Source organism: Astyanax mexicanus, chromosome 3 (assembly GCF_023375975.1).
Source record: "Astyanax mexicanus isolate ESR-SI-001 chromosome 3, AstMex3_surface, whole genome shotgun sequence".
Lineage (NCBI taxonomy): Eukaryota > Metazoa > Chordata > Actinopteri > Characiformes > Acestrorhamphidae > Astyanax > Astyanax mexicanus.
Window position 1 is genome coordinate 2,123,514 of NC_064410.1, and position 20,668 is coordinate 2,144,181.

The 20,668-nt window shown below is 37.8% G+C and overlaps 1 protein-coding gene across 1 annotated transcript in view; it reads left to right on the top strand.

The window, feature by feature from the left end:
• The first annotated feature begins 370 nt into the window (after positions 1-370).
• The window catches only part of trpn1 (transient receptor potential cation channel, subfamily N, member 1), a 39,851-nt gene continuing 19,553 nt past the window's right edge, over positions 371-20,668 (top strand). The window contains exons 1-10 of the mRNA XM_049475734.1: positions 371-875; positions 1,977-2,078; positions 10,183-10,278; positions 13,626-13,739; positions 17,225-17,329; positions 18,638-18,736; positions 19,231-19,332; positions 19,452-19,553; positions 19,674-19,772; positions 20,454-20,654. Of these exons, the coding sequence (XP_049331691.1) occupies positions 738-875; positions 1,977-2,078; positions 10,183-10,278; positions 13,626-13,739; positions 17,225-17,329; positions 18,638-18,736; positions 19,231-19,332; positions 19,452-19,553; positions 19,674-19,772; positions 20,454-20,654 (1,158 nt within the window). The 5' untranslated portion in view covers positions 371-737. The remainder of the gene's footprint in view (positions 876-1,976; positions 2,079-10,182; positions 10,279-13,625; positions 13,740-17,224; positions 17,330-18,637; positions 18,737-19,230; positions 19,333-19,451; positions 19,554-19,673; positions 19,773-20,453; positions 20,655-20,668) is intronic.

Genomic DNA, 20,668 nt, shown 5'->3' on the forward strand with positions numbered 1-20,668 from the left:
ATAATAATTAACGCCAAATAAAAAATTGTTTAAATCTAAATTAGTCAAAATAAAATAAATAGAAGTTTAAATTAGTCCAAATTAACAAAATGGGTCAAAATCTAAATTAGTCTAAATAAAAAAGGAGTCAAAATCTATATTCGTCAAAATTAAAAATAGTCAAAATTTTAAATAGTCCAAATATAAATAGTTACAATATTTTTTTATTATTATTATTACTAAAAAATATATGTATATATGTTTAAGTGTATAAGAGTGAAATAAAAAAATGATCTTTTTTATGAAGAAAATTTAACATCTTCTTGGTTTTTTTTTTTGTTTGTTTGTTTTTTGTTTTTTACACTTTTTTATGTATTATATATGTGGGTGAGTGTGAGCGGTGTGTTGGTTTTTGGTCAGTTTTGAGGCTCAGTGTTTGGGGCTGAGTCAGATGAGCGGTTTCCACGGTACCCGGATCCGCTTTAGGGCGGAGTCAGAGAGGCAGCTGCGCTTTCAGACGGACAGACAGACAGACAGAGCGACGGACAGACAGACGGTCAGCAGATGCAGCTCAGTGGAATGTGTCTCACCTCCTGCTGAGAGCAGAAGCTCCACTGCACACACCTGCTCAGGTACAGCCGGACTGAGACTCTGATCTCTGGATGAGAAATTACAGATCAGGATCAGATTTAAAAGATTTAATATCAGAGTGATTAAATCAGACAGAGCTGCTTCTGTGGATTATGATCTGAGAGAACATGTCAGAAAGTTCTGGTATCAGTCCGGGGTCCTCACAGAGGCTCCTGCAGCTCTGCCTGAGAGGAGAATGGGTCGCTTTAGAGCAAAACCTCAAATCCTTAGAGAAGGGGGATCCAGAGATCTGCCAGACTGATGAGGTGAGTTCATTTACTATACTCTACTGGAGTATTATTATTACTACACTACTGTAACTACTTAAGTACTAAAGTAATGCTGTATCTGTATCTACTGGAGTATTATTATTACTACACTACTGTAACTACTCAAGTACTAAAATAATGCTGTATCTGTATCTACTGGAGTATTAATATTTTTTAATATACTACTGTAACTAATCAAGTACTAAAGTAATGCACTACTGTTACTACTAAAGTACTATTATTTTTACTTCACTACTGTAACTACTTAACTACTAAAATACTTTATCTGTATCTACTGGAGTATTATTTTTTTATTTACTACTGTAACTATTTAAGTACAAAAGTAGTGCTGTATCTGTATCTACTAGAGTATTATTTTTACTTCACTACTGTAACTACTTAACCACTAAAATACTTTATCTGTATCTACTGGAGTATTAATATTTTTACTACACTACTGTAACTGCTCAAGTACAATTAGTTCTGCTTCACTGCTATAACTACTTAACTACTAAAATACTTTATCTGTATCTACTGGAGTATTAATATTTTACTACACTACTGTAACTACTCAAGTACTAGTAAGTACTAGTACTACTCAAGTAATGCTCTATCTGTATCTACTGGAGTATTATTAATTGCTTCACTACTGTGACTACTTAAGTAATATTATTTTTACTTCACTGCTATAATTACTTAACTACTAAAATACTGTATCTGTATCTACTGGAGTATTATTCTTACTTTTCTACTGTAACTAATTACTAAGTACTAAAGTAATGCTGTATGTGTATCTACTAGAGTATTAATTTTTCTCCTGTATTCGCTATATATTTTGGATATGTTTAATACTTTCACTCTGATACATAGTTCATGTGCTGCATTGTTACTCTTTACAATGATAAAAATGTTAGGAATAGTTTCAAACCCACATTTTTTTGCATCATTTTTGCATGACAGCAACAGAATAATGTCTCCAAAAATATATCCAAAGTATATCTTTGAATAAGTGTAGTTTTGAACTTACTTACAGAAGTTCCATGAAGTAAAGTTCTACTCAAAGTGCTGAAGTTTTGGTATTTTTGTATTTTTTTACAGGAGTCAGGCTTGAGTCTTATGATGATCGCGGTCCGAGAGAACCGTCTTTCCATAGTGGAGAGACTGCTGGAGCTCGGGGTCAGTCCAGCTGAAAAAGCAAAGGTAAAACTGGCTTTATATCTATAAATAATTAAATATATATATATATATATATATATATATATATATATATATATATATATATATAATTAAGTGATAAAGTGAAAGTAGGTAAACAGCTAGTGGAGGGAAATTGATGTTGGAGCAGATTTGTGAAGGAGTAAATGCCCAGTATTTAATCCAGTGCCCCTGTACACACAGCAGTGTTGCCAATGCACATATTGTCATTATACTCTATTCCAATGTACTTTCTAGGTGATCATTTATCACTGATTATATATATATATTTTTTGTGGTGCAGAGATTCCATCTCTCTTTAGTAACGCATACTGGAGATATTCTCTCAAGCAGAGATTCTTAACTGGTGGATCGGGACCCAAAAGTGGGTGTGCAGGTCGCGGACAGCTTGTAAAAAATACATAAATTAAAAAAAAATGTAAAATTCTGATTTTATATTCGCCTTTTATATTGTGAGGAAAAAAGAGACAGAGAAAGAGAGTTGAAAAAGTGCAGAAAAGTGAAATATCTTATTTTGTGGCCTTTTTTGTGTTTTTTATTTTTATTTTACTGTAGTAACTTTTATACATGTAGTTGTCATGTTCTTTCAGATTTTCTTTAAAAATGCTCTTAAATTCACTTTAACTGCATATTTATGTTTAAATGGGTTTTTAAAGCTATTTTTCAAAAAAGAAAAAAAAGTTGTTTGGTTTGTATTTTATAAAAGTGGGTCGTGACTTAATGACTATAAGAAAATATGGATCTCGGGATGAGACCAGTTGAGAACCCCTATCTCAAAAGGTCCCTCCTTAAAGGGTAACTTAAACCCCTTAAATAAAAAAAAATGCTAAAAAAAAATGGGAGGAGCAGTTTGGGGGGGCACTGGGTGATGTATGGGTTTAGGGGCGGGACAGAAGTGAAAGCAGATTGCCTCTGATAGCCTCTGATAGTAAGCGTTGCTGGTGCTAGGTTGAGTTTCTGTTTGTAATGTACTTTTTTATAGGTTATATAGCATGACATTCGGAAAAATAAATATATTTAAGATTTTAAATACTGTGTTCTGTGTAGGAAAGTGTGGTGTGAATTGGATTGTACAGTTTGCGCATTGCTAATAGATGAGATAAATATGACACACCCTGCACCAGGTTATAACCAGGTTATATACATATCATCATGTGACAAAACTAAGACAACTCCTCCATGCAGATTTCTTTCAGCTGTGTGATGTTTTAAGAGGGTTCTCAACCTGAGCAACCTGTTTCACCACAGAGCATCTCAACAGGATTAATAGGCAGGCTAATATCAAGGAATGCTTTGGGATGTTGTTATGTCGCATGGCCCACCTCTGGCACCTTCTGATACAATAAAGACATTCTAGTGCATTTTTGACCTATACATCAACTTTTTGTATAAAGTACTCGAAAGAGAATCATTTAACCAGGCAAACATAGACTAGAATCGTAGGTTTAAGAGTAAGTTAGCACTCGTTATCATTCTCTGGGTGTTAAAGGAGTGGCGTAAACAGCTTTTTTGAGGAGCAGGCAGTGGGCAGGGTGTTAATGGGTGGTTGAGCAGAAAGGGGGGGCTGGTGGCAGTCTGGGAAAAGGTCATTTGCTAAGAGTGGTGGGAGACTTTACGAGAGTGGCAGGTTTTACTGCTGACCTTTACAGGGCAACCTCACAGGGATGCATCATCCTCCTTTGTGTTAAACACCAACAAGCTTAACCTGAATTTAAAGCCTGAAAACCATCAAAAAAACACCCAAAGTATAGCAAATCTGTTTTCAGGTCATTTGAGAGTTGTGTTTTGAGGCTCCCATGTTGCGGCTCTTCAGAGAAGATGAGAAAAGAGGAGAAAACTTGCAATCGGCCACATTAACCCTTGCTATTTGTATTCTATTTAAGCAATAACACACTCGTGGTTCATGCTATAACGTGTAATATTGGCACTGCTCTGATGTGGTCTTAGGCACAAGGCCTACACCCCCCCACACACCCCCCCCCCACCCCACCCCTAGTGGCAAGACCTGCGGAATTATGACAGTGCACCTTACATTCAGCTTAAAATAACCTATTTTAACTGGAAAATATATAATTTTTTTAAGCTTTTATTTTAATAATAACAACTCTTAACCTGATATTGGTGGCTAATAATGTGTCTAATAGTATGTATTTTTTAATCACTAGGCGTTTCTGCACTATGCCGATGGGATCTAGCGCCCAGTGTTTAATGACATTGCATTTGGTTTGTATTTGGTTTGTAAGCGCTGCTTCGTTGCTAAGTTTCCTGTATGTGGTGGCTAAATACATGTAGAGCTGATAATGTCACTCATAAAACGCTTCTCAGCCAATCACACTGCAGGATTGGACTTAACTGTGGTATAATTGATATTAGACCACATTTTTAATGTTCACTCCAGTCTTTGGAGCCTTCGGTTGTCTATGAAGAGGAAGCATATGTGGAGCATTGACTGTAATAAAATGGGGTTTGCAAGCATGCATCACTCTTTTAGAGGATATAAAAGTCTTTTCCTTGTGATTAGGAAAGTACAGGGGTTACGAAATCTGCGGGATGTCTATGAAAGTTTTCAAAGTGGAACGGCTTTTCTGGATGAATGCAAAGAGCTCTGAGAGCTTTATGAGAACGAACTGGAGGGTCTGGCGGAGTGGTTTCAAACAGACGAAACAGACGCTATGTTGGAATTGATTTAAGTTTGTGTTCCTCACAAATTTAGACTACAATCCAGCAACCATACTGATGCATGGCCATCATTAACCTCTGTTTCATAATTAGAACGTTTAATATGAGGACATTTGGTAGAAGAGGGGGCAGTTGGATGCATTTTATTCAATAGCCATTAAGAAGCATTTTCAGACATTGGAGACTGACTAATGGACAGCTAATGGTGGTTATCAGAGGTCCTTTGTGGAAACTGCGACTCCAGAAGGGACATCGGGGAACAATTAAAGGAATTTTTGCTACTCAGACAACGATAACTATGAATCATAGTGTTTCCAGCAAGCACTTTTGGAAATGTACTCCCATTAAAAGCACAATGACAAACACCAGTCCAGCTCATCCCATAGGTATTCCATGGTGCTCCATCATCCTAGTTGCGATTTGGCATTTTACTTTATTTACAATAAACAATAAAGCATTGAAATTTACTCCAGCCAACTGAATACTTTATTAGGAACACGCATGCATGTACTTATCTACGTGATTTTAGCAGTATTAGCGGTGCAAAGTATAACACAGAAACACATAGTGGTTGGTGTGGTGCTACTATGTGGGAGGCTAGGGTTCAATTCCAGGTCTGGGTGATTGAGTGCTGTGCTACTCCAATAAGAGTCCTTGGGTCTGGATAAGAGCATCAGCTAAATATCATAAATGTAAATGCAAACATCATAAGTATGTTCAATAAATAATATCCAGACTACAGTAATTAAGATTAACCACATCTCCAAATGAACAAAAAGGTAGAATCATGAGGCAGTCGGGCTTCAACAGTAGAAGAACACTTTTCTTCATTTGGTAACGGTTGAGGGCTGGACAAACATAGACTAGACTAGTTGAATCTCTGGTATTTTTGGTGTAAGGGTGTGTAAAACCAGCCAGGTTTAAAAAGTGAGAGAAAAGGAAGGGTTAAAGAGGCACTAAACCCTAAACCATGCTTTAATCAATAGCTGAAATGTGTTCGATTGAAGTCTTGCTTAAAATTCCACCTCTGCAGGTTCAAATGTGCTATAAGCATGGAAGATGTGTCCGTGTGCTTTGGTACAAATCAGTCAATCAGTAGTACCGCCCCCTGTGCCGCTATCAGAGGCACACTCCTCGGCTCAGTAAGTTCTCTTTGCTGCCCCACCCCTAAACCCATACATCACCCAGTGCTCTCCTCCTCCCCCAAACTCCTCCTCCCATTTTTTAGCCTTTTTCCAAATTTTAGCTAATAACACCTGCTGGTACATTGTTATTAACACTAACAGTCTGCATTTAGATAAAATTACAATGAAATGTCAAACGTCTGCAGTAGGCAGGAGTATGGAAATTGTGCATGAGTTGTTACAGTAGGGGACAGCATGAAAACACCCACACCTGGTACAAATTGGAAGTTGCAAGGTGGTATCACATTGTCACCTGGAATTACCACCCACAGTGGACAGAGCAGGGTGTGGTAATGATTGTGAACAGCAGCTTCTGGCTAAAATTGACCATTTGAATAGAGAACAATAAGAAGAAGGCCTGGTCATCTCTTTTTACCTTCTGTGGGTCATGCCAAAAGTCATGGGACACATTGCTACCTAACACATTGCTACCATAAGTCAGTAAATGTCGCACATTAAAACCACATTAAAACCAGTTATCATAGGGAGAAAATCCTTGCAGTTCATACTGAAAGCAGTGCTATACTTGGCAACAGTTATGCTGAACATCATGCAGTATAGAACCTCTGACCATGACTAGACCTGACTTGTGTGTAATTGGATAGTGAACCCCTGCACAACACAGAGTGTTTTTACTGGATCCCACCTCTCTGCAATTACTGGATCCAGTGTTCCACACTGGCAGGAGATTTTACAGTACATTACTCGTGTAATAGCTCAAATCATTGTTGGTGGAAACTAAGGTTTCAGCCCATTCTGCTTGGGTGTCTAAAACAGTTCTGTTTGGAGCAACTGAGCTGCTATATCATCTCAAACAGCACTAAAGCCAGGCATATGCTGTGTGATTTTAGCCATATTTAGTCCTTGACTAGACTTCACACTTACTTTTTGCATGCAATGTGAGAAGAGCAGTGATCCCTGTTTTACCGCAAAAAATGTTGGAAATGCTGCTCACTTGTCTTGGAGTTTGAATGGGCTCCAAAACAGATTTTTCAAAAATAAAAAAGTAAAAAAGTATAAAAAAGTAGCAAAACAAAGACATAAAGAACAATAAAATATACCAACCTTACTCGGCTCACTTTAATATAATTTTGAGTCATGAATTAATGTTTTTATTTTGTAATTTTTTAACAAAATATACAATAAAAAATGCCATGTTTTTTTTTATTGTCTAATTTTATAGGCTGATGGTCCCACCCATTCAACCCGCTAGTCAGCTGTATTTTCAGCACTGAAAAAAGAGACCACTTAAGAATGATGAGTTTCTTTGATTTTACCAAATTGAAAACCTCTGGAATATAATCAAGAGGAAGATGGATGATCACAAACCATCAAACCACCCAACTGAACTGCTTGAATTTTTACACCAGGAGTAAAGCAGCATAAAGTTATCCAAAAGCAGTGTGTAAGACTGGTGGAGGAGAACATGATGGCAAGATGCATGAAAAAAAACTGTGATTAAAAACCAACCAGGGTTATTCCACCAAATACTGATTTCTGATTAATAAATATAGATTTTTGTTATTTCAGCTATTGCTCATTTTCTGCAAATAAATGCTCTAAATGACAATAGTGCCCTCGGGGGAAAGCGCAGCAACTCAGTTCCGATACATCAGCTCACACCATCTACCCACCCAGACAGAGCAAGGCTAATTGTGCTCTCACAGGGCTTCGACCTCTGGACCACGCACTAGAGAGATGGAATTTTTAAACAATAGCAAATTTGGTGTAGTCTTTTTCTACACACATAATGCATGCCGTTTGTTATCTGACAGAGTTGAAGTTGAAAGATTTGACATTATCACTTCAAAATTAATGGAAAATCCTATTTAGATTCATGCAACGCATTAAAAAAAGAATCAAAAAGACTCAAAAAGACTATAAAGGGTGTAAAAGCTTAATAGTTTAATAGGACAGGTTAAAATGAAAGGCCCAAGCTGTGTTTTTACTGGGACAGTCCTACAGACGATGGATGGATGAGGGAAACTCCCAAAACTTAACAAATGGTACATTTAGCTGTGTGTGATGTTGTAGGTGGCCTGCGGTTGGCATCAGCTCCAACCCTCCAGCCCAAACCACGTTCACCATCACTGGTTCTGGCAGTGTAGCCCTGCTGGAATGCTCTCATGCCGAGGCTCCGGCTCTGCTAACCCTTCATAAATGTCTCAAATTGCAATACAGTCCAGCAGTTGATCCATAGCACCTATTTATCTAGACTTTCTGACAGGAGTTCTGCGAGCTCACATTGCTAAAAGATATTTGGGTGTTTTATTTTCTGTGGTTCACCTCACTGTGAAGTTATATAAGGAAGTGAATATACCATTTATACTGTATAATAATGGAGTTCTGCAGAGGAAATGATCAGAGGGAGGCAGACTTTAATAAAAACCAGACATTATAAAGAAAATCTACAAAATCTACATCGAGGCTCTGCCTTTCCTTGCCTTCCCCTGTGAAAAGGTATTTTGAATTAGGTAAAGAATACAAAAAGTATTTTTTTTTATTCAAAATACAGTGTCTGAATCAGTTTCTCTGATTTTTATATTTATAGGTTTGAGTAAAATGAACATTGCTGTTTTATTCTATAAACTACAGACAACATTTCTGCCAAATTCCAAATAAAATATTGTCATTTAGAGCATTTATTTGCAGAAAATGAGAAATGGCTGAAATAACAAAAAAAAATGCAGAGCTTTCAGACCTCAAATAATGCAAAAAAACAAGTTCATATTTATAAAGTTTTAAAAGTTCAGAAATCAATATTTGGTGGTATATCTCTGGTTTTAGTCACAGTTTTCATGCATCTTTGCATCATGTTCTCCTCCACCAGTCTTACACACTGCTTTTGGATAACTGTATGCCACTCTTGGTGCAAAAAAATCAAGCAATTCAGCTTGGTTTGAGATCACCCATCTTCCTCTTGATTATATATATATATATATATACTGTTTAATACATTGTTAATGAGAGGATATTTTATAGTGTTTCATTCTTCTCAGAGCACAGAAAACACACACTACAACAGATTAATCCAGATTAATTAATCTCTATCTAAGGAGGATAAATCTTACTTTTTCCTGGTCTCAAGACTAAGAATGCCATGTCTGGCCATGCCTGTGACTACCAAGGAACCCTGGCATGCAGAGGTTGATGAAATGAGAAAAACAGAGTCGATTCTTTTACTGTGAAAGCATGGCCATCCGCCCTGTTCCCAGTCCAGACATATGCATGTGAGAATCGGGATGCCACGTCTGGCCATGCCTGCGAATTCCATATACTGTCTAATATGACTGTTCACTATCGTTCACTGTGCACTATTGTTCACATGGGTCTTCCTCTATTCTCCATTTTATGGGCACCAGAATTAGAGGTTAGTGTTCTCCTCCAAGCGCATTGAGCTGTAAATAAGACACTGCATAAGTGTCTATTGCCATATCATATTATACACAAATATTGCCAACATTTTTGAATATGATGAACGATAATATACCCTGAAATATCATGCTATATCACCCACCCCTAATTATCACATCAGGGTACTACTTTTTTGCTGTTTTTTTGCAAAAGAAAAATTCACACTGTTCTCATTTCCCATTATATACAGTATCTACTAGAGACAGATTATCTCAGGTCTGTCCAGTATCATTTATTTTACTTTAATTTAGGATTTAGTAGGAGATATTTGAAATGCATTATTAGTATTATTAGTATCATGACTGTTACAAATCTGATAAAATTCTTGTATTTTTTAATACCTCAGTTATTAGGGGTGTGCCGTATCATATCATATCGTATGCAGTAATAAAATGTAGTTTTCATTTTGTCGCAGTAGTGTACTATGTATGTTTTTTTTTATTCAGTGTTTAATTCAGTCATATCGTCCAGAGTATCGTTGTCAGCACAAGGCTGCATCTGTGAGCTGTTGTATCGGAACTGAGTTGTTGCGCTTTCCTCCGAGCCTTAGCGCTGTGCTGTGATGCTACTCGGCAATGCTACACATCAGCAGCAGTTCAAAAAGAGGCGGAGTCTGACTTCACATGTGTCGGAGTAGATGTGTGCTCGTCTTCTTAACCCTCCTGGTGTGTTGGAGCGTCACTAGTGATAGGGACTGTCCTAAATGAGTGGGTTGGGTAATTGGCCGTGGAAATCTATGAGAAAAATAGGATAAAAATGATAAAAAAATTAATTTTTATTAAAAAGAGTTCTGTGTTCTCTGTGCTGCACAGGATGGCAGGACTGCTCTACACATCGCTGCTGCCCACTCCAAAGACGACCTCGTTAAACTCCTGGCAAGAAAAGTAGATCCCAACGCCCCTGGAGGGGTAAGCTCTGCCTCTAACATTTGTCATTTTTATTTTCTTTCCTAAGCACACACTGTTCCTCTCGCTTTCTCTTCTTTCTGTCTGTCCTCCCCTCTCCATTCGCTTGTTTTTGTAATATTCTCAACATTTGTTAAGACATTGTAAAGTAAAATTTAAAATAATGCATTAATAATGCATTAAACATGAATATGCATGATCCAAATGTGAACATTTTTGTGCTCACTTTTGGCACACTGGATTATTTATTCCATAAAAAAACAACAAGGCAGTTCTACAGCACAAAAAGCCATTGTGCACTCTGGTGTGGGCATTTCTGGTGTATTGCTATTTTGTCATTAGAAAACACAGGTGGACCACTGACTGATTAAAACCCTGACAACAGTCAACAGTCAGATGTTCATTGCTATCTAGGCAAGGCATGTACCTACACCCCTACATGTTACCCACACACACACCCACACACACACACACTGATATGCCAAAAAAAAAACAACTTTTACATCAAAATATAACAATAAACAGAAACAACAATATCTTCTGTTTTGCTCCATGTTTATCTGCACAAATATTCATAAGCACTAGTCCAATTTGCACACAGGGTCTTCTTCCTGTATTCCCTTTCTTGCTCCTGCCCCAGACTGCAAGATCTGACCAATAAGCAGAGAGAACGTTCTCATGTGGTTTGTTGTGACACATTTTAGTGTGCCAGCATTTTTCTTTGTTTGTCAAAACAATGGGTGTGAAAAAAGACTAAAACAACAAGAACATATAGGCTAGCTTTTTTCTGCATGGGTGTGTCTGACCCACTGCTTCTGTCCTCCATGGGGTTGTCATATTGGACTATTTTTAAAATGCAGTCATATGAGAAACCTTTAAATATATTAAATGTTACAGTGTGGAAAATACATTAATTTTCTGCATTTTTCCTTTGTGTCCACCTTTCTTTGTGTCATTTCACTACCAGAAGCCTCTCTTCACTCTTAGTTAGGCTTCCAGTGAATTCCAGTGGCTTTTTGTTTTTGGCTTTTCTTTTACAGTAAAACACTCTGTGACTGTAACTGAACCTGTTATTAGATATCTACAGTAGGTTTTGGCAGATAAAAAAATACAACCTCCAAGCACCAACCTCTGGGATTGGTTTTCATTCTGCATGAACATGAAGGGCTCCTGCTTACAATCATTCCTAGTGTCCATATCCATCATGTTACAGCGGGAAAGGGAAATTTTATCCCTCTGAAAACGATCATGTAGAACTTATGTTATGAGACAGCCTTGGAGTCCAGGAAGAGTTAAAGCTCAGAGAAAGACACAGAAATAATAAAAGAGAGAGAGAGATTGAGAGAAAAGAGAGGGAGGAGCGTGGGGGGTAATGAGTCGGTTACTATGGGTCAGTAAACAGGGTCTGCATGCAAATCGAGTGGCGGGAAAAGTGGCGCCAAATGTCCACTAGATCAGACTAGACTGTGTGAGAAGCAAATCCTATTCTTTACAAGAAACAAGGGTGCTGTAGATCAGCGTTTCTCAACCTTTTTTCTATCACGGCACCCTTTAAATATATGCGAGATGTCAAGGCACCCCAGTTTACGGACGGGGGGGGGGGGGGGGGGGTGCTGGCGCAGTACTTCAGGTGAGAACGAGGGGTGTTGCTGGCGGAATATGAAATAAAATAGCGCGTGCATCGCGTGGGGGGACAAAAACTTTACAGTGTGTCCCAATTTAGGGGCTGCATCCTTCAGAGGCTGTATTCGAAGACAGATTGCGTCACAGCTGCGCAGTAATACACCGCCTCTGTGGGTCGCATCCTTCAGAGTATGCTGCCTGTGAATTGGGACACACCCCGACACGAGCTGACTCTGGGAAGGAAATATGCACGTGAGGCGCAATATTTTGACGGCACCCCCGATGAAGCCAGACGACACCCCAGGGTGCCGCGGCACCCTGGTTGAGAAACACTGCTGTAGATAACACATACCAGGGTTCCCACGGATCCTTAAAAAGTCTTAAAATGTCTTAAATTAAATGTAAATTTGCTGCAGGTATTAAATATTCAAACGGTGCATTTAATGCCAGTGGAAAAACACACACTAACTTTAGCAGTGAGTTAGCTAATGTTATTGAGGAGAGAATTGACATTAGCGGCGAGCTAGCTAACATGCTAACATTAGAGGTGAGCTAGCTAATGTTTCCTGGGAGAGAACTAAGGTTAATGGAGAGCTGGCTAACATAAGCAGCGAGCTAGCTAACATACTAACATTAGCTGCGAACTAGCTAACAATACCTGGGAAAGAACTAAGGTTCGCAGAGAGCTAGCTAACAGTAGTTACAAGCTAGCTATTGTTACCGGGGACAGAACTAAGGTTAATGGAGAGCTAGCTTACATTAGTGGAAAGCTAGCTAACAAACTGGAAGGTCAAAATAAGTCTTGACTAAGACTATAATAAATAGCAAATAATTTTATACTGCAATTTACAACTGCGGTCCTCAAACTAGTTTGTTTTTATGGGCAAGCTAGCTAACATACTAATTTTAGTGGCTAGCTAACATTAATAGCAAGCTAGCTAACATACTACTTTAGTGGCTTGCTAACATTAATAGCAAGCTAGCTAACATACTAACTTTAGTGGCTAGCTAACATTAATGGCAAGTTAGCTAACTTACTAACTTTAGTGGCTAGCTAACATTAATAGCAAGCTAGCTAACATACTACTTTAGTGGCTGGCTAACATTAATAGCAAGCTAGCTAACATACTAACTTTAGTGGCTAGCTAACATTAATAGCAAGCTAGCTAACATACTAACTTTAGTGGCTAGCTAACATTAATGGCAAGCTAGCTAACTTACTAACTTTAGTGGCTAGCTAACATTAATGGCAAGCTAGCTAACTTACTAACTTTAGTGGCTAGCTAACATTAATGGCAAGCTAGCTAACTTACTAACTTTAGTGGCTAGCTAACATTAATGGCAAGCTAGCTAACTTACTAACTTTAGTGGCTAGCTAACATTAATGACAAGCTAGCTAACATACTAACTTTATTGGCTAGCTAACACACTAACTTTAGTGGCTAGCTAACATTATCGCCAAGCTAGCTAACATACTAACTTTAATTGCTAGCTAAAGAAATTATGACTACATTTTTGGGTCTTAAATTATATTTATTGAGGTCTTAAAAAGTTCTTAAAAAGCATTCAAATTGACCTTTAAAATAGTGCAAGAATCCTGCATACTAATGAAATAACATGCACTTAGTCTTAGGATAAATCTGTTTGTTTTAGTTTACATAAATTAATGTGCAGACAAAATAGGCTCAAAATATGACTAATATCAGTTTTTAATGTTTTTTGTCCAGCCCAAGGCTCAGCTGCCCCTGCATTACGCCGCTTCCCGTCCTGCCGGCTCACCCGCTGTTGTGCAAACTCTGCTCAAACTCTCCAACAAAGAGGCTCGACTCACAGCAGACAAGGTAAAGCCCTCAGTCACTATACATCACCATACACTACACTCTATTTACAACACTATACAGCACTATACACTACACTCTATTTACAACACTATACAGCACTATACACTACACTCTATTTACAACACTATACAGCACTATACACTACACTCTATTTACAACACTATACATCACCATACACTACACTCTATTTACAACACTATACAGCACTATACACTACACTCTATTTACAACACTATACAGCACTATACACTACACTCTATTTACAACACTATACAGCACTATACACTACACTCTATTTACAACACTATACAGCACTATACACTACACTCTATTTACAACACTATACAGCACTATACACTACACTCTATTTACAACACTATACATCACCATACACTACACTCTATTTACAACACTATACAGCACCATACACTACACTCTATTTACAACACTATACAGCACTGAACGTTCTGAACCACTACCCTCCCTTATTCCCACTAAGACTCTCTGCTGGATAAAATCAACAGCATGTGGTTTTTTATGTTCACAAATTAAGTTTTAATTGTGGGAGGGAAATGTGTCTCTTTAAACACTTCTGTATTTCACTAGGAGGTTTGCTTATCCAGAGAATATTTGGTTATTCTCAGTGGAGGAAAAAAAAACAGGCCTGATTTTTCGAGGATCGATTTAAGACCCTAATGTTATTGGAATTATTCTCTTTGTAAGCATGTGGATCAATATGTATAGAAAGAGTTTTCAAAAAGTGTGAAAAAATAGATGTGATCAACCAATTTATTTCTCATTTATGGTCAACATACAGATCTAGAAAAAAATAAGAATGTCTCTGATTTTGCTATTTATAGGTATGTGTTTAAATGAGTAAAATGAACATTGTTGTTTTATTCTATTAACTACAGACAACATTTCTCCCAAATTCCAAATAAAAATATTCTCATTTAGAGCATTTATTTGCAGAAAAAGTGAAATGGCTGAAATAACAAAAAAAGATGCAGATCTCAAATAATGCAAATAAAGCAACTTCATATTCATAAAGTTTTAAGAGTTCAGAAACAATCAATATTCGTTGGATTAACCCTGGGTGGTTTTTAATCACAGTTTTTAATGCATCTTGGCATCATGTTCTCCTCCACCAGTCTTACACACTGCTTTTGGGTAACTTTATGCTATTTTCCAGAGCTGTATGTTTTGAAAATTAAAGGTTACATCAAATATTTTATTTAAAAAGTGACATTTTAGCAAGTGGTAAGTTCTGAATTATATAGATTCCTTAACAGTAGATAAAGCTACATAAAAATTAAGTCCTCTTTTAATGTAACAGTATTAGAAACACATTAGAAAGCAAGTTAGTTTAAGGACAAGTGTGTGAGGATGTAGTCATGCTGTCCCACCATCCCGCCGTCCTGGAGCCAGTGACCATGTAAGATAAAAAGGATGAGATAAAAGCTCTTCTGTGATGCTTTCAGGATGACAGTATTGGGTGCGATAAAGGAATTCTAAAGGAAGTTATTGTGGTCAGTGGATCATCATGTCTGTCTGCAGTAGGGTTGCAGCGGTAACCGGTTTCACGGTATACCATGGTATTAAAATGCACGGTTATCATACCGTGTGTGTTTGCTTATTACCGGTAAAACGCATGCCAGCGGACAAACTCACCCGCGCATGCGCAACTCTGCTCCGCCTCAGCTTCTCAGCACACAGCGGTGAGAACAGCAGAAAGTGCATCAGACTAAACAAATCTCCGTCCGCCTAAAAAAAGGCTAAACTAAAATCAGCAGTGTGGGACTATTTCGGATACCCGCCGAACGCACCCGAGGATGGTTATCCGATTTGTGATCAATGTGTCCATAAAGTCACAGCTAAAGGTGAACATACGTCAAACCTATTCTCCCATCTCCGAGAACACCACCCCGCTGTGCAGCGCAAAGTATGTGTTTAGTTTATCATTTTAATCTGAACCTAAATAAAACCTCTTTGTAGTCGTGCACAACCCATGCGGTAAGCGCCCGCAAAAGCGCCGAGTTATCCGAAATTTGGGCACGCAGGTACAAGCGTGAAGTGCGTGCTACGATGGATTCACGTGTCCGTGTAAAGGTCCTGGCCGGACTGGATGTGAAAGACGCCATTCATTTACATGCGTTCATTTTCTAATTCTGACGTGCCTGTTTTTCATATGTTAAAACCAAACTCGGTGTGAAAGCCTTAAAATAGAAATCTCTATTGTGAGGATCATGTCAGAAATAAATCCCCTCTTTCTGCAGTATCTGGTTATATACCAACTTGGCAGTAAAACGGACGTTTATAACAGTTGTTGATCAGACACTGACCCAGGCTCAGTTTATCAGATAATAAATAATTTAAACTTAAATAATTGTACTGAATATTTTAAATACAGGATCTTTACTTATTAGAGTACATGTAATGTGTATAACGTGTGTGTGTATGTGTGTATATATATATATTATATATATTTACATATTTATATATATTATATACACTCTTAATGCCCTTAAGAGTAGTGCAAAAACCTGGTTTCCTTCACCTGATGGTGTACACCTTATTTTTTTTTTAAGGAGACATTAAAATTATAATTGTTCCAGGTTTCTACAATAAATAGTTAATTGAACAAAAAAACTTTGTTGTAATTTCTTTAAGGGTGATACCGTGATAACCGTGATACCGCGGTATTTTCTGAGACGGTTATCATACCGTGAAAATCTCATACCGTTGCAAACCTAGTCTGCAGGCTGCTTGCTCTGTTTGACGGATGTATAAATTGGCCACAGAATCAGATTAATGGATGTTTTATAACGGAAGGAAGGACTGGCACACACCGGCTGCTATCTGATCTCCACCATTTATTCTGGAATAGAATCTTTAAAAATATTATAAAAAGTGGTGTGATGAAGACTGCAGATCAGACACAAGCCACAACATTAAAACTCACCACTAGGGGAAGCCAAAGTACCATTACACTGTTTTCTTACTCTCTCTGTTTGTTTCTCTCTTTCAGTCTCTCTTTCTCTTTTTCTCCATCTCTCTCTCCATCTCTTTGTTTGTTTGTATCTCTCTCTCTGTTGTTCTCTCTTTATCTATTTCTGTTTGTATATCTCTGTGTCTATCTCTTTCGATCTCTCCCTCTCTCCCTCTCCCTCTCTCTCTCTCTTGCTCTCATTACTGAGTACTGCCTGTCACATATTTCCCCAGGCCATTTAAATGCTCATCCCCCCCATTGTGAGCTTGTGTGCAATACCAAACACTTCCTGAGATTTTTATACTCAGCAAATTAAGTTCTAATTCAGAAATCCTTACAATAAAGTGAAAATAAGTTTTCTCTATCTAATTTACCATGCATTTTTTATTCCAACATTGGTTAAGTATAGTGCTTTAACTCTTTTTTTTCTATAATATCAAATAAACAGCGTGTCGTTCTGTCCACCTCTCTTTTCTTATTTTATTTCTGTGCTCAGGATGGCTGCATTCCTCTGTTGCTGGCGGTTGAAGCGGGAAATGTTGGAATCATTAAGGAGCTTCTTTCTGGCCAAACAGAGCCCCAACTCCAGACTCAGAGAACAGTAAGACCTGCTGGGTGTTACAGACTGCCTCACACCCAACGATATGCACCGATTATTCTGTCTTTTCCACTTAGATATGTCTGTGGATTAAAATTAAAGGGTGTGAGTCATTGTTCATAGGGTGTTACACACTTTGAGCAGTGGAAAGCTCCAGTGGAGATACAATAGATGTTTTTAATATCGTCTTTTATTGATTTTCCAAGCTATACGGTTTATGGGGCTTATGCTGATGTCAAACTTATGAATCCAATCAAGGGTCCTAGTTTGTAGATATCAGCTCTGGTGTGGAAATCCTGTGTTTAAAACTGTGTTCTGCAGCACATTCGTTCACACTGCAGCGCTCCGGCTGACATCGTTAGTAAACAGGTTTTAATTATGGTTTTACGTCAGTGGAGTAATGGACTAAAGCTCGGTATAATATGAGTAATGGACTGAAGCTTGGTTACTGCTCTCAGACGGGAAGCTACTCCGTTCACCAGACCGCTGAACTGTGGGATTGGTGTGTGGTGTTTTAAAGAGTAACATCGCCCATGCTTTTCATTTTATGGCTTCATATTGGTTAAGTGATGAAGTTGCCACCCCAGCGTGGGAAACACTTGTAACACTTATATTATTACACAGAGTACACAGATCAGCCATAACATTAAAACCACTGACAGATGGAGTGAAGGACAATGATTATCTCAATATAGTCTCAAAATGTGAAACTCATATATCATATATATGTATTAAATACAGTGTGATCTATTTTTAGCCTTTATTTTTTATTAATAATGATTATGACTTACAGCCAATAAAAACCCAAAAATAAGTGTCTCAGAAAATGTAATATTGTATAATAAAACCAGTTGGTACTTTTAGCAGTGTGTGGGCAGTGTGCCAAGTCCTGCTGGAAAATGAAATCCACATCGCCATAAAAGTTGTTTTCAGCAGAGGGAAGCATAAAGATGAAGTGCTGTAATATTTTCTTTATATCTTGATAATAAAACACAGTGGATCAACACCAGCAGATAGCAGACATGTCTCTCCAAACCCTCACTGATTGGTGGAAATTTTATTATGCCTGTGTAAAAAACAAACCAAACAAAGAGAGAAACGCTCCAAGTTAATGAATTTATCAACTAATTCGGACCATTCGACATTGTCAATTACATCAGTTAATGTTTGATGCCCTAATAAATAAACAAATAAGCATTATGTGCTAAATAAGCATCTAACTGATCTACCCATTCTTTCCCTTTTGCTATATAAGACACCCTGCCTACAATAGATGCGGATTATTGGAGTCTAATTATTCTCTGCTTACAGGGACATGGAGACACAGCTCTTCATATCTGTTGCCGGAAGAAGGATGTTGAAATGGCCAAAGTGCTGGTGGAACTCGGCGCAAGCATGGATTTCCAAAACGTGGGGGAGCAGCACTCACACTCACACATACAGTGGCTTGCAAAAGTACCGAATTCATACCTCTTGAACTTTTTCACATTTTGTCACCTTATCCCTCATTCTTATTAAGTTTCAAAATTCCTTAGATACTTTCCACAAGGGACCATGAACACCTTTTCATTGCAGGGAATCTGCCGTTCTTATAAACTTGAGCTGCAGCAGTGTGTAAAAGCTTTATTCAAGAAATAATACGTGAGAGGGAGTGCTAAAACATGTAATATTGGCACCCTGCAGTTCCAATATTACATGTTATAGCACAGTTATATCACAGTTCCATTATCACTGTTTATTGAAAGATTTTGAGTTAAAGAGGAGAAAATAGGATCTGTTTGGTTATAAAAACTCTGCCAGTTATAGATAATAGGTCTGTGTTTCTTCCATGCTGCACTGTATGGGATTAAAATAGGTTTAAATCAGATTCAGGCTCATAATGCATTTGTTTTATTTTCGTTTAGGTTGAAGGACAGACCCCTCTTCACATTGCGGCCTGGGAGGGAGATGAGGCAATGCTAAAGTTTTTCTACCAGAGCAAAGCTAATCCCAACATCTCAGACAAGGTGAGACTGGATATGAATTTTTTTTCCCAGAATTCCCCAACTGTTGCAGATGGGGCATATTAATGTACTTTATGTTTTCAGTGATAACGATTATGTGCTTCACAATTCATTTCCTCCAGTTGGATAGATCTCCACTTCATATCACAGCTGAACGAGGCCACACTAATGTGGTTGAGATCCTTACTGAGAAATTCAAGTCCAATGTGTTGGCCAGAACCAAGGTCAGCACTTTATAGCACACTGTATAAAGGAATACCTACACAGTATGTTATTATGTTATATATATATATATATTCTAATATATTTATTGTGAGTGTTTATTGTCTTTCTGATCTGTTTAGGACGGGAGCACATTACTGCACATTGCTTCCCAGTGTGGTCATCCAGAGACTGCTCTTACTTTTTTAAAGAAAGGAGTTCCTCTACACATGCCTAACAAGGTACTGTTGCTTCATTAGCTATGATCACATTTAATCAATCAATCAATCAATCAATCAACCTTTATTTTAACTTGGAAGTACATTGAGGGTATTTACAAGTAGGGGATTGACATGACAAAGAAAATAATAACTACATGTAATCACTTTAAAATAACAGTAAGTAAAAGATAAACATCTAAATAAAACAAAAAAAATAATTAAAACTTGGTTTAACTGATAAAAAATTAAGATCAGAAGAGGATAAGGTTAAAACAACAAAGAAACAGTTCAAATTAAGCTAAAACTAATTTTTACACACTTAATAATAATACAATTATTATTAATAATAGTAATAATAACAAATAAACAGTTGAAATTAAGCTAAAACTAATTTTTACATACTTTACATACTGCTGTGAGCTGAGGAGGGTCAACATGGCACTAAAGGAAGAAGCACCTAAAATAAATATTTGTGGTTGGTGGATCTCCATGTAAGTCAACTGTGGAGCCTCAAAAGTGGCAATGGAAATAAGATAAACCACGCTCCTCACTGGTTAATAGCATTAGATATAGATGTGGATAGACGTCAGCTTGCCATGATTGATCGATTGATGGATTAATTTTGTCTGTTGTTAACAGAACCTCCAATTCTATTGAGGTTTTTGATTTAATTTATTAATATTAATATTTTATTTTTGTCAGTCAGGTGCAGTGTGTCTGCATGCAGCGGCGAAGAGAGGCCACACGGCCGTAGTGAAGGCTCTGCTCCTGAAGGGGGCGCATGTCGACGCCACCACCAAGGACGGGCAGACGGCGCTGCACATCGCCGTGCAGAACTGCAAGCCTCAGGTGGTGCAGATGCTGCTGGGGTTCGGAGCTCAGGTGCAGCTCAGAGGGGGAAAGGTAGAAACACAATC